This window comes from Eretmochelys imbricata, chromosome 1 (genome assembly GCF_965152235.1).
Source record: "Eretmochelys imbricata isolate rEreImb1 chromosome 1, rEreImb1.hap1, whole genome shotgun sequence".
Classification (NCBI taxonomy): Eukaryota; Metazoa; Chordata; order Testudines; family Cheloniidae; genus Eretmochelys; species Eretmochelys imbricata.
Window position 1 is genome coordinate 140,726,164 of NC_135572.1, and position 24,575 is coordinate 140,750,738.

At 40.9% G+C, this 24,575-nt stretch overlaps 1 protein-coding gene across 6 annotated transcripts in view; it reads right to left on the bottom strand.

The window, feature by feature from the left end:
• PHKA2 (phosphorylase kinase regulatory subunit alpha 2) overlaps positions 1 to 24,575 on the bottom strand; it is a 71,553-nt gene that overhangs the window by 40,763 nt on the left and 6,215 nt on the right. For 5 of the 6 annotated variants that reach the window (XM_077816503.1, XM_077816498.1, XM_077816491.1 and 2 more), the window contains exons 3-15: positions 21,135 to 21,293; positions 18,772 to 18,819; positions 17,877 to 18,045; positions 15,832 to 15,914; positions 14,434 to 14,514; positions 12,263 to 12,361; positions 11,797 to 11,943; positions 11,524 to 11,577; positions 10,796 to 10,918; positions 6,806 to 6,901; positions 5,112 to 5,219; positions 3,881 to 3,959; positions 2,060 to 2,194 (exon numbers count right to left, since the gene is read on the bottom strand). In XM_077816503.1, coding sequence (XP_077672629.1) covers positions 2,060 to 2,194; positions 3,881 to 3,959; positions 5,112 to 5,219; positions 6,806 to 6,901; positions 10,796 to 10,918; positions 11,524 to 11,577; positions 11,797 to 11,943; positions 12,263 to 12,361; positions 14,434 to 14,514; positions 15,832 to 15,914; positions 17,877 to 18,045; positions 18,772 to 18,819; positions 21,135 to 21,293 — 1,381 coding nt within the window. Of the gene's footprint in view, positions 1 to 2,059; positions 2,195 to 3,880; positions 3,960 to 5,111; positions 5,220 to 6,805; positions 6,902 to 10,795; positions 10,919 to 11,523; positions 11,578 to 11,796; positions 11,944 to 12,262; positions 12,362 to 14,433; positions 14,515 to 15,831; positions 15,915 to 16,170; positions 16,233 to 17,876; positions 18,046 to 18,771; positions 18,820 to 21,134; positions 21,294 to 24,575 lie in introns of those variants that run through there. The other variant, XM_077816512.1, reaches the window with a different exon arrangement.

Consider the following 24,575-nt stretch of genomic DNA (forward strand, 5'->3'; position numbering starts at 1 on the left):
AATCATTCTACAGAAGCCTTATGTCACCTAAAAAGTTTTCCAGTTTCAGCAGATCTACCTGCTAGACAATTAAATACATTCTTGAGAAGGAAATAAAAATTATTAAATTCACTGGGCCAGTTTCACTTCAGGAGTCCAACTCGTGCAAGCATCTGGGTGTGAGGCCCCTAGCAGCAGAAAGACCACCAGAGTGGGGAGCAGTGACACAAGCCACCCACAACTGCTACCTAGCATCTGAGAGCCAGCTCAGCCCTATAGACCCACCCCACCCTCCAGCTGGAATGAATCCCTATTCTGGCACAGTGGTCCCATGACTGCAGAGGGATACACATGGCCACTCTTCCCTTCATCTGGCCCACCTTGTGCAGTGACATCAGAGAGGGTATTACTCTTCATTCTAGCCAAGGGACCAAGCTGAAGTCCCTTTTGTATCTTTAAACTCTTTGGACTCTGCAGCAGGCAAACATAACCCCCATGCGTTTCCCAAACCGCCCCCATGATGGGAGGGATCGCCACTGCAGAATGAACCAGCAGGTTCTGAACTCAGATCTTCAAATCCTCGGGAGGGGAGTGAGCTGGAAGGAGGGATCATCAGGAGGCCAGAACCATCTTCACAGAGCTCTCAACATGCAGCTCTCAGATAACCTGGCTCCACTAGAGGGGATCCTCAACTGTCATGTGCCCCTGGTCTAAGGGCTCCCATGAAAGGGGTTTCTGGAGAGCAAAGTGGACCTTCAGCTGTATTATATTTTTCATTTTGGCTTTCCCAAAGATCATGGGGTTGGAGTGATGCATGTCTCATTAAACCCATTACAGACTTGACCTTCCTTTCCCTGCAGACCCCATCCCCAGAGTGAGCTCTCTACAAGTCAGGAAGGAGCCGATGGTGCCAAAATAGTACGTGATTCCCCTTCTGCTGAGCAGGGGGTAGATCACATCACAGAGGGAGAATAATCTACAATTGCTGACAAAGCAGTCATTGTTAAAACAACAACAACAACGCTTCAAGTTAGCCTACTCAACTGCCTGCAGATAGAGATGAGAATTAATTTTATCCCTCCCTGCCTTTTTTTTTGCCTCCAAAGCAGTGTGGGTGATTTCTTCATGTAAAATATATACTTTACAAGATTTATTTAAATCTCTGCTCAAGGCCCAACATCTTGAGATGAGTATCTGAATTTTGGGTTGTTTATCTGGGCCACTGAACAACACCTGAGGTTTCCTCACAAACTACCTATAAGCCGGATTCCCAATGGGAATACGGAAAGAGTGGCACTGAATACTGCCCACTGTGAATTTCCCTGCCAGTGATGGAGAGGATTTGCCATTCATGATCCACTCTCATACAGGACTTAACATTGAAAAATAATGTCCATGATGATACCAAGCAAATCTGTGAGCGGTTTGAATCAGGTGAAATATGTGTTTGTGTGTATTACGCTTTACAAAGCCCCCAGTCTCCTCTGGAAGGGAGTGTCAAAGGAGCCCAAGGTTGAAGTTCAAGGGGATTTAGATGCATAACTTCAGGCTCTTTCCAAAAACCCAGCCTGTGTCTAGAATTAGCCTCTGCAGAGAACCACCTTCGGCCAGTCTGTGAAACTCCACTGGAACAGAGCATACAGAAACTACTACATTGGCTGCCAGCTCACAAAGCGAACATATTCTTCTAATAGATCCCTTACCTGAAGCATCAATTCATATTAGTATATTCATTCCTAGTTTTTACTTTACTTTACATATTGCATGCATATGGTGTATATTTCACCACCACATGCACGCAACAAATAAAAAGTTAAAATGATTCTGGAAGCAAACAAATAAAAAGAAACGAGGAGTCCAGTGCCTGAAGAAGTGGGGTTTTTTACCCACAAAAGCTTATGCCCAAATAAATCTGTTAGTCTTTAAGGTGCCACAGGACTCTTTGTTCTTTTTGTGGATACAGACTAACACAGCTACCCCCGATAAATAAAAAGAAAGAAATGGGGGCAGGGGAAGTGGAAAAGAAAAATAAATTAGGTTTCACAACCACCACCATACACGTCTAAATTCCAGCACTTACCAAGCTTGGCATAAAGGTGACTCAGGATACGAGCCGGCTGCACTCGGATTGGATAGATGTCTGCAATGCTCTGAACACTGATTCCATGGTGTCTCAAGAGTTCCTTAATTTCATTTGATTCTGCCAAGACAGTTACTGTAGAACAGAAAAAAATAGCTGAATTATTTTAACCAGAATCATTCTCCTTTATTCTGACATCACCCATCATAGCTATTTACCCACAATGTGGGTGTCTAAAAATGCTGAAGGCCTGAGTCTTTCTTGATTTGCCAACCCCAGTTATACCACTGGGGGTGCAAGAATGTGCAGAACAGCATCTGGCATTTTATTTCCCCAGATTTCTCAGCTTCCCTCCTCCCCAGAAGATGTCACTGTAAGACACTGTAGTAAGCCAATTTATCTGTGTCAGTGAGATACAGAGGCTATGAATGCTATTTATTATTTCTATAGATCAGAGCCCTGTTGTGATAGGTGCTGTACAATTACAGAGGAAGACCCTACCCCAACGAATTTACAATTTAAGGCCCTGATCTTGCAAAATGCTCTGCGTGGGGTTTTGCCAATATGGGTCAGTTTGCTGGGTCGGGATCTAACAATCTAGCACAGACTTGCTAGTTAATACTATTGCATTCATAAATATTGACAAAAAGTGAATTTTAAATTTGCAACCATGAATATCTGTACTGGAAGTGAACACTATAAAGTTTCCTCTAAAGGAACAGAAACAGTCCCTGAAGGAAATACCATCACCAGTAAGAGAACACTCCTCCCCTAAGGTGCCAGTTTGGATGTGCATGCAGGATCTGTGCAACAATCCCATAGATAGTTCTGGGGGACAGCTAGAGCTGTAAACCACAGGCTCTGTGGTATTTGCCGAGATAAACTGGACAGATGGCAGCTAGTGTCACAAGTGGCTGGGAGGAAGGAGGGTTGAAGGCTGCTCCTGACAATCCAGGCTCCTGACTGCTTCTCAAGGGCTGCACAGATGGGCTGTGGAAGAGCTTTTATCCCTTGATCATCACCACACTGCTGCCAGGTATCTGCTACATTCTTCTAATTTCACCTTTCTGGCTGCTACTCCCACTGAGGAAAGGAGCAGGTTCCTGGCAGTGGTACTGGGGATGCTCAGGAGATAAAGTCTCTGTCCCTGCCTCTCTTGGACATACTTAAGTAGTGGCTGTAAGCCTGGCCTGTCAGCAGCAGCAGCCTGCCTGCCTTCTACTAGCTAGTTCATCCACAACCTCCAATAAGTGACTGGGTTTGGGGATTCCCCCATTAGGAAGTCATTAGGATGGTCCTGAGCTCTCCTGCCCCCACCACACTTGGTTCCTTGAGGGAAACGCACAGAGCTTCACATATGTCACAGTGACTGGCACGCTGTCTTCTCAGCTTCCTGTCAGATCTGCCCTCGTCATCATCCCAGAGCATGCCCAGACCTGCCTTTTCCCCAGGAAGTGGATGCAGGGGCTGGGAATCTGGCAAATTCAATCTTAAATTGTTAACGAAAGAGCTTTAAAAACAGTAATAAATTGCAGTAAGCGCCTCCACATGAAAAAAGCAAGCATGATAAAAAAACCCACTCTCTCAGTTTCTCTGTCTCAGATATCATTCACCAGGGTATCCACATGCCATGCACTAATTAAGAAACATTGAGTATGCCCAGCAGTGTAGCACTGCAGAGTGACCTGCCCCTCCTCCTTCACTTCACTAGTCGGAGCTTTTTTATTTATTTATTTTTAATTCTGCCTTTCTTTCTTGAGGGGGTATAACCACCTTCAGCCCATTTTTTTGCCACAATGAATCAAAAATGAAATCACTCACTTTGCACCACCACATCAGGTTTAAAAGCAGTTGAAAATCTCCTATTTAAGGGATCAATTTCTCCAGGAGCTAGAAACCCCTGTGATAAAACAGGAAAAAAAAAAAAAGAACCCAAGTAAGATGCCTTTAACATTCAGTCCAGTTATAGGGGATCCTCATGCTAATCATCAAACTTCCACAAATGTAACATAAAACATCTCTGTCCCCTATTTTACTCTGCAGTATTTTCAGTAAAAACTTTAGGTCTAATTTTAAAAAAAATACTGTGGGAAAGGTGTTTATTGTCAGGACTGAAGTCAATCCATGTGCCCATCTTTCACATGATAGAGTGGGAGCACCTGTACATTACTTGGTTGCTTCTGTCATTTTTTGACACCAGAAAGTTAACCCTTTACTGAGTCAGTCATTATTGGGCTCAGTCAAGGACTAATACGGCGTGAATCTCAGAAGACTGGAGGTTCAGTACAGTTTGGATACGCACTTGAAATGCCTATGTAAACCTATGGAAGGATCTCTCCTGCCTCACACACTCCAGAGTAGTGTCTAGCTCCTTCCTTGTGACCAACCCCTTTCCTATGATCCCTCTCAAGCTCTTGACTTTCCTCATATCTCTAAGACCGGTGGCAGAGCCCAGCAACAGCTGAGGCCAGTCTGCTGTTTGGTCCTGCTGCCTGGCCCTTTCCACTTTCACAGCAGTTTGGGAGCCTGCCCATTAGTCTAAGCCCAGAATGCCTTGCAATGTTATCTGCCAAGGAAAACCAAGAGTGCACAATGTGTGTAGTTCACAAGAAGCATGCATACATGGAGACTACACAATGGTTTAACCGACACACTCTTTGTATCCACTGGAGAAACCCAGATAACAAATCTCTTGCTCCACAAGTTGAAAATTTCCTTACAATGATGAAATTTCATGTAGCATATAAAAATAAGATATGCTTGGGTTTTCAAAGATACCTTACGTTTTCTTAGAGCGAAGCAAAAGGGTAAGATATGGACTGAAATGAAGTTAGCTGTAGGTCAACGCGAACAAACACTTTGAAACTAATTTAAGTTGGATAGAGAAACTGACAAACACCACTTCTACCGACTCACAGATATGATTCTGCCACAAAATATACTGCATCCAGTTGACACTGAATGATAGCAGGCTGGACTGGGCAGTACTCAGAATTCAGTGCACCTCAACATGAACTGAAACATTAACTCGCTGGTTTTACAGATAAATTACCTCTGCTAATAGGGAACTGAGGATGTATAAAGACTGGCCCCACAGATGAGGCAACTTTCCACCTGGGACACGATCCACTGAGTGAGGATTTTCATACTCCTCATCCACCTGCCAACAAACATAAGCAAGAGATGAGCCCTACCTGGTTATAAGAGATATTACAAATCATATGTTTAAAATACTTTGTGCTGTTAAGGATCTGGACCTTTCAGATTTTTAACTTGCCACCATTAGTGATGATGTATTGGTCCCTCCCACCCTGCTTCCATCTCTTAGACTGCACACCGACCTTTGTACAGTGCCTAACCCAGCAGAGCCCCCAGCCTGACCAGGACTTTCTGGCATGAATAAAACATGGAAGTGTAAATGATTATATTATATTCCTCTCACTCCTATTGTTTCCTTCCCCTCGAAGGCTGTGAATCAATTTTGGGTCTCCTTTCTGATCCCCTGCCAGGTAACCCTTGTATACTATTGATACAGGCCCACCTTATCTTCCTGGAATGAAAGCTGCACATGTACCCCCAAAGTACACACTATCCTACCATTACTGTGTTTGTAACAATGGTTCACAAGGAAAGAAATGGGGAATTCTGTTAATAAAAAAAGGTCATTAATTTATTTGCACAGTAATATAATGACGACCTGATGAAAGAGAGAAAGAGAGGGAAGGGGGAAATACTAGAGAATTTTATTATACAAGAGGCTTTGTAAGATGTGATCTGACACAAAAGAGGTTAGGCAAAGCCCACCCTACTTACTTTTTGAAATCCCTACCAGATTTACACTGTTTCCAACTGAAGGCCACAAGAGAGGTTCAGTGCTATGCTTGCACATAGCAGGCAGGGAGGTACATCTACACTCTTATTTAGCATCAGATTTGTAAAGAAGACTGGAGATGTCAACACTCCATCTTTAAATATTCTGGTTTGCACTGGATTTAATGTCCTTAGTCAGTGAGGACTGGTAAATTTTGGAATGGGAGAGAGAGGCTGTCCTAGCAGGAAGGTATTTGAGAGGTTAGTAGCTCAAACTGGCAAAGGGCTCCAGCTGGCTGGCTGGCTTTGTTGATCAAGAAGTGGATCAGGTGGATCCCTAACGTCAAAGATAACAAAATCTGATTTATCTTGGATTTATCTCGGACATTCAGGTTTTGAAAAAACACGCAGATGATAAACACAATATAAGAGGCAGGGCAGAGTTACTTTACATCTTCTCAGGGGATCTGTTCTCATTTCAACGTAGACACATTTCTCACTTTTATTCCCTTGCAATGGCAAAAAAAAACAAAAACTAAACTAAAAACAACAACATTGCAAAACAGTTGTCCTTGTTTTTTTTCTGTAGATAAATTTCTAATCTGGAATTTTTTTGACTAGCTCCAATACGTCCACATGCACTCAGATAAAAACGGACTCCATCATATTTTTGTGCCTCTTTCATAACCGTCATATCAGACACCTAGTCATTTGGAAACATGAACATTTACCAGAGTCTTATCAATGGGAGCTGTGAGATCTTTTTTAATTGAAAAAGTCAAAGCTACTGCACAATCATTTTAGTTAAGTACAGGAAGTGACAAAGGCATTTCTCATACTGCAAACCTATACTTAACTACAGGAAATGATCATGCTGATACTTATTTTGATATCTGCACTTTGAAAGCTACAAGAGCTGCTGCATTGCCACAATACCTTGTCTGGAGGGACAACATACAACTCTGGCATCAGAAGAATTCCATTCTTTTCTCTAATAATTATTCCCTCCAGGGCCTCTCTGTACTCTTGAACCTGGAAACAAAAACAAAAAAATGGTAGAGAAAGCTCATATTGCCTTAAAAAGAGAGAGAAGCTAATGTTATGCAGCATGAAAAGAATATTATACAATGCTGAAATCTTAGAACTAGCTAATAAATCTGCTATAATTAATTCTAGGCCTGACTCAAGACAGTGCAGCAGTGAAGAGATCATAATGTGTTGCCAAATGCAAGACCTGGATTCAAATTGTAGACTCAGTTTCTAGATCGGTGAGCAAAAAATCCTTATTTTAAAAATAATAATAGTTCAGCGTTAGCATAAATTCTCAATCTGGGGGTGGGGGGGAGAGGGGGAAAATCACCTCTAAAAAAGTCAAGACTTTGCTCCCTTTCTTTACAGCTTATATGGGAACAGAGGTCCTTATATGGGAACATGGTTCACAATATGGAAAATTTTGTGGACCACTAAGGAAGAAATTGTATTTTTAGATTCTCTTTCAATAGGCCAATACAAATTGCCATTCTAAAAAGCATGCCGTGACCTCTTATGTACAAAGAATAACCATTGTTACTTGTTTTAAATATGCAGCTGGAATGACAAAATGGTTAGGCACTTGTTTCTGATTTTGAGCCATCTCTCTCCTGTGTGCCCAAAGCATTCATTTGATTCATTCTCCTCCATTCTTCATTTAGATTCAGGGAATCTATTTTGCCTTTCAGACATCTTCCAATCTCAGCTGTATCAGATTTTGCGAGATTTTATGATCCAAAATGCATTTGATCCGAGATTTTATTCACTAGTTTTGTTGAACTTCCCATTTTAAATTAATTATGTGTCCCCATTAGGTTGTGGGGAAGAGAGAACAAAAGGAGCTTTTTCACTGGTTTATTGACTGGCTTTTTCTTTCAAAAATAAGTACAACAAAAGATGTTTACATTGTACAGCTTTTGACTTTCTCAGAATCCTCTGGCGAGATTCATAACTGGAATCAGAATCAGAGTAGAACCCATCTAAAATTCTACAATTTCTGGGGGATAAAAAGACTATAAAAATTAAATAAAAACACAAGAAAAAATAGGTTTGAAAGTAGGGGAAAGCTTTCTTTAAAGATATGCAAATTAATAGGGCTCTGGTAACACAGGTATTGATCTACTGGACAAGGCCAGCGATCCATTACTCTAGTGTCTTCCTGCCAAGACTGGCCAACATCAGAAGACACCACAAGAAACCCCGTAACGGATAATTACACAATAACCTACCGGCCGGTTGCTTCTTGACCACAAGAAGTTAGTGGTTGGCTTACGTCCTGAAGCATAAGGGTTTATATCCCTAATAAATTGCTATTCTCTTGGTATTCAAATGCGTCTAGTCCTACTTTGAATCCTATTAAGCTTTTAGCCTCACTGATTGCATTTTTAAATAAGTTTATGGGATAATGGCCTAAAACTGGATGGATTGATATGAGCAGCAAGTAAAGCCAGTGCCTTGCTGGGTGCTTCAAGTTGCTGGAGTCTGCTCTAGACACAATGTGCAGAAAATAAAAATAAATAAGTTTGTTTAACAAACCTGTACGTTTATGAATTTATGCTGTAGTTTTCCTTGGCTTTGTTTTTGTTTTGTTCCCCCGCTCCCTTCCAGGTTCTCTGACATAAGCTATTGAGTTTGAATTAGTAAACATGAATGAAACTTGCTGCATATTCATGCTTGTCTATTTTCATAGTGGTTGTTTGTTTATGGACTGTAGTATAGACTGAGCATTCATATACATTCATTAATTTATTCTCATTACATCTCAATGACATAGAGAAGCATAATTATTCCAGTTATACAAATGAGGAATGGAGGCAGAAAGATCAAGGGCCTGATCTAAAACCCTTTGACATCTTAAGAGAATGACTCCTAATGACTTAAATGGGCTTTGAAGCAGGTTATACAAAGAAATCTATGGCACAGCTAGGAAAATGTAGTTCTGTTTCTGAGTCCTAATCCAGTGCTTTAACCAGAAGACTATCTTGCAATAGGATGGTGACTGCTGGGTGGGGTAGGGAAATGGGTTTTCCCTGCCTTTTTCCATGGAGAAAGCAGCACAAGCACGGCAGCTGTGGAAAGGGGTAAACATTTTCACTAATGTTGAAGTCCACATCGAAGTGTGGAATTAATATTTCCAATTTCATGGAATATCTTCTTCTAGAGCCACCAACTACCATTTTTTTCTGATTTATCTAGTATTCATCATCATATAGACATAAATCAATGTCATTTTTTAGAGTAAAAACTCTTAACTTCAGGCTAGATACCTCAGAAACTTCTGAAACACCTGGGAATCCATTCAACTGGGTTATTATAGCAAGTATTGTTACAGTAACTATTATAGCTGCTTATCGCTGTGGTATACCAAACTTCTAAAAGTCTATCTACATTGCAGGTGGGATCACCTCCCAGTCCGAGTAAAAACTGATTTGTGCTTGTGGGCTCAAGCTGGCTCACTAAAAATAGCAGCGTGCATACAGTGGCTCGGGCTGCAACTAAGGCTCTCAAAAGCCCACCCGATCCCTTAGCAGTGGGCTAGCCTGTTTTTGGTGCACCAGTTTGAACCCTGCGAGCATGAGTCTGTCTGTCTGGGCTGACATGGAGCAGGTCCGGGGGAGGCTTAATAGTCGACCCCAGTAGACACCACATGTACCACGACTCAGGGACCAGTGCTGAATGAGCTTCAGCTGCTAGGCTCTGTAGCTGCTGATAATCACAAAAGTCCAGATTCACAAAGGTATTTAGGCTCTAAGAGGCTAAGTGGCTGCAAGGCTGGCAAGAAAAAAAAAAAAGGAAAAGTTGCAAATACTATAGGTACAGTTAGTTAGTTAGTTATACTATAGGTATAGTTAGTTGGGGATTGGTCCTGCTTTGAGCAGGGGGTTGGACTAGATGACCTCCTGAGGTCCCTTCCAACCCTGATATTCTATATCTTGCAGCAATAAATTCCACAGGTTAATTTTGCATTTCCTCTCAAGAAGCTGTGCTCGTGTTTTTCTATTGTACTATGGCCATCTAGGTGTTTCATGATTCTCTCTCTAGCTATTCTTTCATTCCATTTATGTACAAGGTACTGAAATGAGGCTTGCTGGTCGGTGATTCCCGGCATCACCCCTAGTGCCCTTTTTTAATGGGAGTACAACATTTGGCCCCCTTTCAGCCGCCTGTACACTATGTGATTTTAATCATACTTGTGTTAGTTCCTCAGCCTCTTAATTCTTGAGTTTCTTCAAAACTCTTGCATTGGTACCATCTGGTTTGGGTGACTTGTTGCTATATAGTTTAAATAGTTTCCCACAGCACCTCCTTGAAATGATGATCATTATAAGGCTGGCAACTTTGCACTCCTGGAGAGGGAGTGCTTGAATCAACAATGAAAGATAATTAACCTACTCATTCCATCAGCAGAAGAGAAGCTCTTCAAGGGGGCCAGTCCCAAGGCACAACAGACTGGGTTTGCAGGTGCCACGCACAGCACTGGGGGGAAACGGTCAGGCTGCTGGGAGCTCACTCTGACAGGGAAGGGGGGTATCAGGTGTGGATGGTGAATCCATGCTATGCAGATCCACTTGACATTGCCCCTAGAAACTAGCTCCCCGGGTTTTTGTGACCCTGAGAAAGCCGCAGAATGGCTCCATTGCCACCTCACTGCCCATGGTGGGGGGAGAAGAGTCCTTCCTCTGGCCTCCCGCAGCGCCTCCCAGTACATCTCGTCAGGCATTGTGGAAGGTATTTCCCTAAAACAGCCAACACTGGGATCTAGTTGGGAAAGTAGTCCAGGGGGATTTACTCAGAAACGAGGGAAAATAACGGACAGTGCAAACAAGCAGAGTAACAGCCATATTGCTGACTGCTTTTCCATTCCAGCCTAACTCAAGCAGTTTGCTCCTTCCTTACCTGAATTTTGTCCCCATTGAACACTCCATCAATTAGGAAGTAGGTCCAGAATACTGGCCACTCACACTCTATATTCTCGAACAGTTTGAGCTCAGCAGGATCATAGTGTAACCTGTTTGGATCCTAAAAATCAAATCATATTCATTTAATATTCTATACATGATATGAACAGATGTGTGTCACACATAAACCCTCTAAAGCCAAAGGAAATACAGGATAAAGCCACACACCTACATTTATCACCTTTTCTTCTCACATATATGTACCCACACGTACTCAACCAAACGCCTATGCAATCCCAGAAACCTAGATCTTATCAAGATCACCTTTGCTTTGCCCACTGTTTGATGACTGTGTGCATGGGGAATTAATCTTTATACCCTATTGGTTGTGATTTTGAGTGTGCTATTATGTCCCCTTAGGAACCATAACCAGTTATAAAATATGTGTTTGATTTTGATATTAGAATGGCGAATTATGTTTTCCTGTTGTTAATAACTGTTCTTCCATTATCTAATCTCCTTTGGCCAAGGTTCATTATAAGTGTGGATATGTTGCTATTTGGATTGTATAACACTGTGTACTCTTCCTGATGATGCAGAATCTTAGTTATGATACAGGCTATCACTTTATGTAGCACAAAATAAACAAAACAGGCATGAAATTTTGACAAATTTGGGTTAAAAAAAATCTTCAAAATGTCTACTGAAAATCTGCAGAAATAGGACCTCTCTTGGTGTTTTGTATCCATCTCGAAGGAAGCGAGAGCAGCCATAACGTCCCTGTGGAAAAAAAAATAACATTCCTGAAAACGTTGACATTGCACAATAGAAATTCTTTGTTATTTTACATTACTTCAGGGAGGGGAGAGCTACCTCTTCCTCCTACTCACACCCATTGTGCCCTGCAATCTTTCAGCTAACTGGCAGGAGAAGACAACTCAATGTATTACCTCCTCTCCCCACAAGCAAACAGACCAAGAAAAAAAAGAGAACTCTTACTTGCAATTTGGTGAGGATTTCACTTTTGGTTGCATTTACAACGTTCACATCCTCCACTGCAAAAGCTGGGTAAGAAATAATGGACAACAGTCCAGCATCAATCTCCTTTGACGTGGATGCCCTTGGCAACATGGAGTATAGAATAGACTGAGCAAAATACAAACACAGAACAAAATATGTAAAACAATCAGCCTCATTCAAGGGATTATGTCAGATGCAAAAAGGGCGCATAATCGGCGTTCAAAACAGCTGGGAATTTATTGAATGAGAACTATTTAAATGGGAATGGTCAAAGTTAGTCATTGGTGGCATGTAACCTACTCTACATAGGATACACAATGTATTGTGTGAAACTGTATGCTGAAGTTCTGGTTTCGCTTAGTCAACATTTTCTACAAGCAGGGTGCTTGTCACTGGCTCGTTTGTGCTCCCTTACAGCAAAGGAACCTCGAAGGCTGCTCTTTACCTGGCAATGTTCAACTTCATCAGGAAGGACGTGAATCACGGACTTGCTCCCCCCATGGGCTCCAAAAAGGTCTAGTTCATCAATTGCTTCCAGTGCAGCCTTCAGAAACACAGACACATATCAATCCAGATTTGTGCACTTCCCACCTGATCCAATGCCCATTGAAGACAACAGAAAAATGCCAATGGACTTCACTGACTTGTGGACTCTTACACACTTGATAAGAAAGCATGGGAATTTCTGACCTCACTCTTTTAGAAAAGAGAGAGTCATATTTATGTATTTAGATTTAAGCAAACATAAGATGACTCCCCGCACTTTCCACCTGTTAAAAATGCAATGCATAACAATCAATCCATCTCTATTGAATCAAGAAAATATTGCCAATCTCCCCATTTCTCAAATTCCCAAAGAATCCCATGCCCCACCACTCCTGAAGTGCCCATTCAAAAATAAGGGCTTTACAGCATGCCTCAAGGTCAACTGACTGAGGCTATTTCAGTTCAAAGGAGGATTATCATATCCTTCTAGTTCAGCTTTTACAGTCTTAAGAAGGTACAGGGGAGAGCAGGAATATTTCCAATGAGGTGGGCTCCTGTGAGGGAGCTGCAGAAGCATCTGTAACTCTGCTGGGGCGGGGATCTTGGACCTGTAACGGGGATGGGACAAAGAAACAGCTGGTGCCTGGAGCTCAGGAGCCAGGCAGGCAGAGCTGTACTTCCCACAGAGCTCTCTCCTGGAGTTGATGTCAATGGAGTTACACAAGAGGTGAATGTGTCTCCTTGTCTGTTTTCACCCTAGGTATTCACTGCAGTGCAAATTGATTTCAGACACAAGCAGCATACAAGTAGAGAACACAACCCTTTCTGTCTTGTTCTTTCTGGAGACACGGATACACAAAATCCTGCAAAGCTAATATCAGGAGTGTTATTGCCAAGCTCTGAAACTATAAATAGCCTCCCTCTACTGGTCTGCTGTGCAGAGCAGGAGATCAGTGTTTGATGACAAGAATTTCCTGTAGGGGAATTTACAGTTGGACCCAGGGGAGACTTAAAGGCGAGCAAGCATGTACAAAGCCCATCAAGATCCATGCTGCACTGCTGCCATGAGAACAGTTGTCCTCCACTTCACATTTCCTTTCCTTACCTCTTGTATTTGTAGTGAAAGAGAGTAAATGTATTGAACGAAGAAAACCAAATTTCCTTTTGTGTAGCAGCAGGTTGCTTTGCTTCCCCACACATGCAAACACTTATGTTTTGTTCAGTATTACAGAAGATTGCTCAGCTAAAAGCAAACATGCATTTTTCCGCCTGCAGTGCGTCAGCAGCCAGATAGCTCACTCCCAGCAGGGATACACAGCACAGTGCTCGCTCCAGTACTGACAGCGGCCAGTACAGATTTTTCATAGGAAGGCACAAGACAACTATGGAGCAAACTTAATCCTACTTCCATCAACATTTGGTTGGTCTACAGCAAGAGCATGCAGAATTCTCCCTTTTACTATCTAATGTGTCTGCAGATGTCTCAGCATCCTTATAAATCCTTTTTTTGATCTCTACTTATAGGGCTCCTTATAATCCATTTTGGAAACCTACTAGGCTCTAGGCCTCAAGTTACTTGGTGGCAGTGAGTTCCACAGATTAATTAGGCACTGTGTAAAAAAGTGGATTCTCAGTTTTAAGTTTGTTGCCTTTCAATTTCACTGAATGTCTCTTTGTCCTTACTTTGTGAGACAGAGGCATGCACAATGCCTGACTTATACCTCTATTATTCATTTCCTCTCCAAACATTTTTTTTTATTTAACTCCTTAACCAAGCATTCTGTTACTTATCCAGAATTTCCTTCACACCTGAGAGCACCATGGAAGCAGAATACTTAATATCAAGAGAGAGCAAGCACTTTATGCTAGTGCATCTAGCTAGATCTCTGAAAGATTCTTAGCCCCCTCCGAAAAGAGACATAGCTAGGCTTCAGAGATGAAAACTAAGGCCGCAAAAGGACTAAAATGACATTGAGATTTATGTGCAATCTCCACTAAAATACATATTCCGATGTAATCAACTAGCAACCACAAGGTCAGATGAACCAAGACAGTGAGGCAAACAAACATGTTAGAGAGTCACCGTTCTAATTCTACATATGAAGAACAAACCAGTAAAAATATTCTCACCTTGGCCATGCCTACAGAGCTTGCATTCAGTTCAGGGATGCCCTGATTGGTTTTATCACCACGTTCCCATATTCCATAGTCCTGAAACAAAAAGAAGGAAAAACAGACGAGGTAAAAAAATCACAACCCAACAACACCGTTGGAAGGACCTATTTATTTATGGAGTTAGGACCTGATCCTGCAAAGGCTTACTCATGCTTAATTTTGAATTCAATGGGACCTCAGTGGTTCTCAAACTTTTGTACTGGTGACCCCTTTCAAACAGCAAGCCTCTGAGTGCGACCCCCCTTATAAATTAAAAACCACTTTTTTATATATTTTTAACACTATTATAAATGCTGGATGCAAAGAGTGGTTTTGGGTGGAGGCTGACAGCTCACGACCCCGCATATAATAATCTCACGACCCCCTGAGTGGTCCCGACCCCCGGTTTGAGAACCCCTGTCTTACATGCTTAAAGTAAATCTCATGCAAGTAAATCTCAGCAGGATTGGGGCCTTAGTCATGTACTAGTTTCCTGATAGATGAGGAATGTCAAGGCAAAGAAGGCAATTCCCACCCCATATACCTTCTCCCAATCCCTTCACATCACTACTCTCTCCTTAAAAACAATTTGGCAATTTTTTTCTTTTTTTCACAAAAGAATGATTTTTTTTTTAAATGAAAATTGGGACAATAAGTACCAAGAAACAAAACCGAATCTTACTTCACATTATGATATGATACAGAAATCTCTACTTTCAGAGAACAGTGACCAGGGACCCCCATTGGTTGCCATGGTGCTGCTCACCAAGAAAAGTGCTATTCCAGAATGGCAAATCAGGCTCATTAGGAATTCAAAAGTGTATCGGAGAACACAGTTTGGCCCATTAACTTGCACTTCCTTCAAGGCCAGTCTGGGTATTTTTGTGCTTGTATATTTCTCTTTTAAACAATACGGTAGGTTAAATGGTTTATCAAAGCAAATTCAGATATCATCTCAGTTTTAGTATGCAGTTCTTTCTAATGAGGTAATTTCGCTCATGTGCACTGAGTGAGATCGAGACTTCAGAGCCTTTCTTAACTCTAGCAAGTTCAGGCTATATATGTGGTAAATGAAACTTTTAAATGACTGAACTTGGGTTGAAGTTCTTCTAAAAGAACCTATCCTTAACCTTTAATCATTTAAGGTCCCCACTTTGGCTTGTTTTCCTGCATATTCAGAGCAGCAAGTTCCAAGCAATGGGAATGCTGTTTGAATTACTGTATAAATCAGCTATGAAATCTTATAATCAAATTTGCTGCTTCAGCCCCACCCTTCAGGCGGAATACATTCCTTCCCGGCAGAGAAATAAGAAATTCTGTTCAGTCAGTTCCTAGGAAGTACTCAAATTGTTTATATATAAACTAAATACTTACAGCGACTTTATAGGCAGCTTCTATGTAAAAAACAAGATTCTGTATAAAGGCAACTTCATCAAGGGTGAATACAATATGCAATCCTGATTAAAAACAGAACAAAAAATTACATTCCTACATAAAAATTGAAATGTTTGACAGAAAAGAAGTTCGAAATTTTCATTTTATTCACTAGCAACCAATGCCTGCTGAAATCAGTGGAAAAATCCCTATAATATCTGCAGTTGAGATAGCACTTTAAAGGCCACTAATACATGTTGTTTCAAAGAGTCATCAAAATATTAAACTCTCCGGGCCACATTCACACACAGGGTGAGTGCCGGAAGGGTTGACACCCACTTTTGCCGGGGAAGACCGTTGCAAGGGACCCTGAGGATAGAAGGTATCAGAGGACCACGTCGTGGGTGGCATCTGTAAAACATTCAAATAACATGGTGCCAGTGAGCAGGGAACCATGGCCAGGATAGCTGGCATTCATTTCATTTAGGACGCACCCCGCCCATGTACCTATTTGCTATACCAATACTGACTTGGACTCTAAATACATTCTATGGGTGGCAGACCCGAGATCATTTATTCACTGACACTTTAAAAACTCCCACATCCTAATCTGGGTCTATGCTGGTTATGTGCTATATATGTATCTTGTGACTGATATATGTAATCTCTCATAACTCAAGACTGACCCCAGATGTACAGTACCTTCCTTCTTAACTTGCATAAACTTGATTTTAAACATTAGCTTTAATAAAAGTTTTTAACTCTGATCAGGCTCCCCGCTGATCCAAAACGTAGCCCAGTCTAAGCTCTCGGTAGGGCAGCAGTGGAACTAACACCTATCCTTCACAAGCTCAATGGACTTATATGATTCAGGATACGCTTTGTGCTTTGCACCTCCATGAGCCAGCTTTTCTGAAACTGCCCTTCAGGTGATTGTTTTCTTAATAAACATCTGATCTAACTGATCCAGATCTCTATTCACAGAGACATTACGTCCGTATAAGTGCACAAAAAACTTTTAAATGTAGTACTCCCTGCTCACATATTCTATCTACCATATTTTATTCCATCCCAGGAATATGAAATATTTTCCTGCCAGTTATCAAGGAGCCATATGTTTGGCACCAAAAGGAAATAGATATGCTGTTACAGCTCACTGTACCAGCCCCTCTTCACCTCTAAAATATTACGCACGGCGGGAGAGGGGGTAGCTAGGAGGAAGGCAGCCATGGGAGGCAAGTTTTCATTTTTGAAACAACTCCATACAGAGTGATAGCTCATCTGCTTTCCTACCGGCACTGTACCCTCAGGACTCAGACTGGCTGGGAATCCTGCTCTCAGTAACCAGACTTGAGGCTCACTGTTGATTGCTTTAAATCACGGCCTTATTTTTTCTGGCATTTTGCCATAGGTCATTTAAATATTTAGCTAGGGACAATGTTTAAGCAATAACTGCTTTCACTGCACAGCTAGGTAAATGATGCAACTGCCATCTCTTTTTTATGGAAGATACTCCTCTGCAAATCCTCTCTGGTAATGCACTTAAAGGAAAGTGCTGATATTTGCGAGTGCTCCTATGAAGAAAAAAGCGACATGAGGTTCACAAGCAAAAGTAGAGCCAGGGAAACCCATTCAAACCATTATGCAGAGTATTATGCACAAAACCCAAGAGGCAGACCTGATTTCTATTTATACTTAAAAGAGCTTGAGATAAAATAGGGACAGTGCTCCCATTGTACGTAGAGAAGTGGAGAAACCCCTCTGCTCAATCAGTAGCAATGCTAACATAAACCCAAAGGTAGTCACATCCTGTCCTCTTGTATTTGAAAGAGGGGGCAATCAGAACATAGTTATGGAGTTCTGATAAAAAAGGGCTGCTTCTCCCAAATATATATTTTGGTGATTTTTTTAGTATACTCCATTTTGTAGAAGAAAGGCAGATTTCCACACTATTAAATTGTGTTGTTCTGATGGAAGGTAACTACAACGTTTAACTTAACAAAAAATCTGCACCAATGATCACGGCTAAAACATCTTCTGCTTACCTGATGCAGTCATCTGTGCCAGGAAGAGCAAGAAAAGGGAAGTTGCATCTACTTGTAGATGTCCCCACTGGTCATCCCCTACTACTGTGGAACAAGTGGCTGAGTTATACTTGGCATGCAAGCAGTCCTTTGTAGTCTGTGTGTATTTGAACTTCTCTACTTTATCCACCTAAAAAGAACACCCAGGATTTTAAAGTCAAAAAACTTTGCAAGAGGTTTTTCAGCCAAGAACATACATGCTCCAAGAATAGGAAATATGTTGGTGCTCTGACTTTTGTTATCTTACTCTTATATGCTCCAATTCAGCGAAGCACTTAAGAATGTGCTTAAGTGCCTTGCTGAGTTGAGGCCTTAGTTACAGCTGTGCAATTTATTTGCCCAGATATAAATGCAATTTGTCACAGGTGTGACCAGTCATAAAAGTATAACAGAGCAGAGTTTTGCTCATAGCAATTGCACAGGTTGAAATACTTTTATTACACCCATATTTGTACACACAGAAATCAATCCACTGAAGTCTCAGATAAAAGAAAAGAAATATCTGCTCTGAAATGAAATGCTTTGTAAATATAACAAGCACTTGTCCACAGATATGCATGGTATAAACGTATTTCCCCATATGCAATAAACTTATATGAGCGGTGATTTAAATTTTAATTAAAGATGTATTGCCATTTGTTTCAAATCTATGAGACGAAGGGAGGTGCCAAAGGGATGCATTCTTTATCATACAAAAAGGACTCCAGAGAACCACTAGTCTTGGGAATTTCAATCACTCCTTCAATCTGAGATACCATATTCTCATAATTAATCTCGCCCTTTCATGCACAAATTGACTTTAAAGCACCAGATCTGACCTTGCAACTGAGTAAATACTCCTGGGTTATTAGATTACCTGTCTCATCATACATTGCAAAAGTCCCCGCATCAGTTTCACAACATTCTGTAAGAATAAAACAGAATAATTAAAGTCTAAAAATCACCAGTCTGCTTACCTGTATTAGACAGTATTTAACAACAAGGCTCAGGGTCTCTACTACTGGCCTGCCATGCGTGTGAACATGAACATCCTCAAATGCTTTTAAAGAAATACATTTCTGTGTGTTTTCTTTTCCAGATTTTTGCCTTGAATGTGCTTTTTGGGGAAGCTGATACGCGGTCACTTGAAAAAATATGGTATTCTCATCTCACTGTTAAATGTATAAGAGTGTATTTGGTGTTTAAACGTCGTGAAAACTAGTGGGATATTACTTGCATTGTTTTCATGTATCTGTATCCCGTTATAATGTAATAGCAAACATTTACATCGTGCACAGCCCTGCAACTAAATAACCCATCAAAGGAGAAAGACACCCTTGTGGGATGCCAGTGAAGAACTTAAACAGAAAAGTGCTAATTTCAAAGCAAATGGTCATTGTCTGCGATGATCGGAGGTCAAAGACTCGAAATGCATTCCTCTATCTCCCCATCATGAAAGGAAAAGCCCACATGGGTAGTGACACTATCAGCTTGTTTTTTGTGAGAAGAAGCTATAAGTATGGACTCAAGGAAAGATCCTGAATCTCTGGACTGTTTAGACTCTTACAGGGAAGCACATCCAAAGCAGAGATCCTCAGAGACAATATGGGTACCCTGAAAAGGCTTTTGAGAAACTGGCAGTTTATTATATCACTGCCACCATTTGGAATTACAAACTGTGATTCACCTGTGCATAGATTTTACCTGCTCTAACCTCTCAATAACTCTCATTTCCTTTTCTTAGCTAATAAACCTTTAGTTAGTTTACTATAGAATTGGCTGCCAGCATTGTCTTTGGTGCAAGATCTAGAGTACTAACTGATCTGGGGTAAGTGACTGGTCTCTTGGGAAGCAACCTAAAAGTGGTGTGATTTTTTGTGTAAGTATCCATTTTATCACAAAGTCCAGTTTGTCTGGGCGGCAAGATAGGCTGGAGAATCTTAAGGAATGGTCTGTGACTCCATGGTAAGACTGTTATAGTGATCCAGGAGTTCACACTGCTTGGTGAAATTTAATTACAGAATACACCACCAGTTTGGGGTGTCTGACAGTCTGCCCTGAGTTAGGCACTCTCAGTCGTGAGCCACCCCAGACAGTGTGACAATAGGATTTTCCCCTAAATCCAGTAATTAAGCACATCTTTGTACCCGAAACAAGAATATTTGGAAAAGTTATGCAATGCCCTCAGAAGACAAAGAGGCAATACACATTACTGAGTCTGGGCTATTTCTCCCATAGTAGGTTTCCAAGGTAACCATGGGTTGGTGATTAAAGTCAAGCATTAAATTCACCCAGTGCCTTCAAAATTGCAAGACAACACTGCAGAAACACCCACTGGACAAACGTATCCTCCCAACTACATGGAGTGGGAGAATCAACCTTATGGCTCTTCTCCTAACCTCATGCTGCTCCTCTCCCTCACTGTCCCTTCATAGCTAGTCTTGCTCTGCCAGCCATCTGTACTCTCCATCCCTCCCTACCCCCACGCACTGCTCCTATTAAGCCACCCTTCTTGCCATCCCCTTACCTCAACCCTCCCCATATGAATAATAATAAATAATAAAATCATTAATACTACAATTTTAATACAATAGAACTAACAGCACATGTGCCAATTATCACTCTCATGGCTTTTCTTGTACACTGTCTCCTCCTCCTCCACCCCTGCATGGCCACCCTGATGTTTTTCCTTCTTAGGCCCTGATCTTGCAAACGCTTATGCGCGTGGCTTCTGACTTTAATGGGACTGCTTAGAGTTACCCATGTGGGTGTTTGGAGGATTGGGACCTTAGATTATAAATTGTTTAGAGAGAAAGGATGGTCCAGTGGCTAGGGTGCTAGCCTGGGACCTGGGAGACCAAGGTTCAATTTCCTGCTGCACCACAGACTTCCCATGTGACCTTGGGCAAGTCCCTTAGTCTCTCTGTGCCTTAGTTCCCTATCCGTACAATGGGGATAACTGCACTTCCCTATCCCACAGGGATGTTGGGAGGACAAACACATTAGAGATTGTGAGATCTCAGACACTGTTGTAACATGGGCTAGATAGGTACCCAAGAAAAACAGATGGAAAGTGTCAGCACCAGCCCAGACTCTGTGTGTCTGGAAACCCTTGTATATCCTGGGCACAACAGCAATATAAACAATAAATACAGCATAAAATAAAATCACCATCACATGAAAGAAAAGCTGAGAGACAATAAAAAAAATACATTTGCTACATGTAATATTTAGACATACCTGCTCAAGTTCATAGGCTTTTGCCTTATCCTCATCCCGGTCTGCATTCTTCCGATAAGCCATTCCCAGACCCCACACAGCCAGAATGCTGTAGACATTATCCCGGACCCAAGCATCCTTTTGCTCCGTGCTGGCCGAAAGCAGTCCAGTAACTGGATTCTAATCGGAAAGAAAAGAAAACCAGAACAGCACACACTGTTCACCTGAAAAGTTAACTTATTTAACTACAGCAGCACTTTCCATATCAATTGATGATGTAAGAAACACAGGACCACATAAGACTTCATACACTTACCTGCACTTAGACAATTCATAAATTCACAGTGAGATACAACCTTGATCTTCCCACCAGACTCCCAAAACCTGAGGTAAAGGAGAATCTCCTTTGACTGCTAGTAGCATGGAGGCTATGACATACAGTTGAGCAGTTCTCATCCCACCCAAGAGCTATGATTCACCTACTGACCTAGCAATATTCAGAACAAATAAAAAGAGAAGGTTCCCAGCTCAAAGAGCTTATCATGTATTTAGTGCCTGAGCCTGCACCATTGATGTCTGTGGTGCAGAACCAAGCCCCAGTGAGAGCAACAAACAGGGGTTTAGGCTGGCGTGCAGAAAGACAAGGGTTACAAATAACAGAATTACACACGGACTCATTATTGGCATATGTTGGTTCAGTTAAATGTTTAGAACACCTTATTTTCTGGGAAGAGGTAGTTTTGCAGAGGAGGAAACGTCACCTGTCTTCTCGTACACTTTTTAGGAGGGATTTGAATGAAAACACGGGTGGCAGCCAGGTAAACATTACTGGTATATAATCAGTATTCTCATTTATTACTAGAGGAAAGTAGCATTCAGTGGCCTAAATCAGGGATCAGTGCCACACAGCCTACTCATATAGCACACACTGTATAAACATCTACATTGTAGAGTCGGTCTCTGTCCCAAAGAGCTTATAGTTCAAATAACAGAGATTGGATGAGTGCAGAATAATCTCTCTGATGCTAGCTTTATGAATGGAACATTCCATATGTCACGTAAATACCCAAAAGGGGATTAACTGCTCAAAGACATTTCCAAATGGGAAAAAAGGAAAAGCAGAAGAAAAACAGGAAAAAAAGAAAAACAGTGATTCAGCAGAAGCCACCTGCAGTCTAAGCTAATTAGACTAGGAAGAAGGATGAGCCTAAAAGGCAAATCTCATATTTCTAGCTATTTTGCCCAGTCTTTTTTTGTTCATCCCTCACTTGCCATACAAAGAAAGTCTACGTAGCTGTAATTCTAGCCCTGCAGAGATTGCACTCCAAGCCCCCTAGCAGCTACATTCTGGGCCTGGTGCCAATTGTGCAATGGAAAATTCTAAACAGCACTAAGATTGTTCCTCCAAAAATGTCAACGTTCACACAAGACACTGGGAGACTCATCAACCACCAGGGACTTACCTGCTTTCAAAGTTTTAAAAGGTGCTGAATTAAGAAAACATACAACAAGATCTAGAGGCAATCCCTTCTCCCCCTCTACATTAGAATCAGAGGGACTTAACTTTTCAGTCAAGTCCCGAATATCTAGGTTAAGTCCACTCTGGACTTTAATGGACATTGGATCAGGCCTTTCGTGAAACTTCATGAACAAAGGTAATTCTGTAGCATCATGGTACTATCAATTCACAGGAAGAAACATTAACTGACTAATATTTTTAAAAGTTTGCTTCATAAAATGCCTACTCTTAAAAATTTGGATTTTTTTCTCAGTTCCTCCTGCTAGTATACAAAGAGTCCACCCCTGCAAGATACTGAGTGTGAACTATGAGGTACTGGGTATGCTCAACTCCCATGGATATCAAAAGAATGTCTGGGCACCATGTAGCATTAGGCCCACCATGTGATTATAAAATTTAATTTAGTTTGTAGGATGAGGGCCTCCCAATGAGATCTGCATGAGCAGATCCATGTGCCAAGGAACCCCACTGAAGTCAATGGGGTTCTACAAGGACAGAAGGCTCTGTTACAGAGATCTGATTGCCAAACTGAGGCCTTAAATTGTTACTTAATTGTGTGTGCTGTGTCTCTTTCTATTTAATATATTTGCATTTCACTACATCTATTTGTCTGGAAACAAGAATCTGCTAAAAAGACCAGATTCCGATCTCACTTTCATTGGTGTAAAAATCGAGTAATTTCATTGACCACACTGGAGCTACTACAGAATTAAATTGAGATAACAGAGATCAGAGTTTCACTCAGAGCATAGTTTAGCAAACACATAGACTTATATAACCTGTTCTTTGATCTAGCAGAGTACTGATATTAAAGTCAGACCGTCACTAAACTCCAGCTGGGTTTGATTGTATGAAGTTGACTGTAATGTATTTTTGTGACCACTTCTGAATATCTTATTTTTATCAGCTGGCATTTAATGATTTCTATTTTAGCCACATATTCTTTTCTCCTTAAATACCCCATGTAATATTTTTTTTTCATAAAATGAATATTGACATTGGATAAAACACAAAAAATACAAAAAATACCAACCTAAATCGATGGGTGAAATAAAATAGTTGAGTCATTATTCTTCTGTACACCGGGCTATAGAGGGTATAAATAATATAGTGCAATACTCTTTAAATAAAAGCTGTTATACAAATAAAATAATTGTATCAGAAGAATAATGATATTGCAAGTGGAGGAAACATACTGAACATTTTCCCCACTGTATTTTCCTCAACATTAACTAACATATGATCATAGCTACACCTTCTCCACCATATTAACTCCAATTAAGGACTTAAATCTAATCTATCCACCTGCATTTCTAAAGCACCTATCACGGAGATGTCTATACACTGCAAGGCAGGGTGGATACAAATCAATTATTTAAAATTTTTTTTCAAAAAAATCAGTTTTATTTAAATCGGATTTTTTTGATAAAATGCTTTTTGAGGAAAAAACCTATCTAAAGATAGTTTTAATTAAGATATATCTTTGAGCTATAACATCTCATCCTGGAATAGGGATTATAAATTCTAATTCTATAGTATGAGATAACATATTCATGTAATGTTTAAGAAAAGTTTTGTAAATGAGTTCTAATAGTTCATGGACTAGGGACCCAATCTTATGGGATTCCAGGAGCTTCTGTATAGATTACTTAGGTTAATCCTTCTATCTACCCATTGGGACTCAGTGCTCAGTCTAGAAGATACCATCAGAGATGCTTAGTTTTGCAGTTCTCAAACTGTGGATTTGTGTCTCCAGAGATAACATGCTTGTTAACAGCAAAAATGTTTTTAAATAAACAAACAAACAAAACAAATAAATAAATAAATAGAGGTGAGAAACAACAGACCTCAACTCTATTGTCCCTCTGCAAATTTGCGCACAGATTCAATCTCTTACCTCTCTCTAAAAGTGCAAAGTTTCAAAAAGTTCAATGAATCGAAGA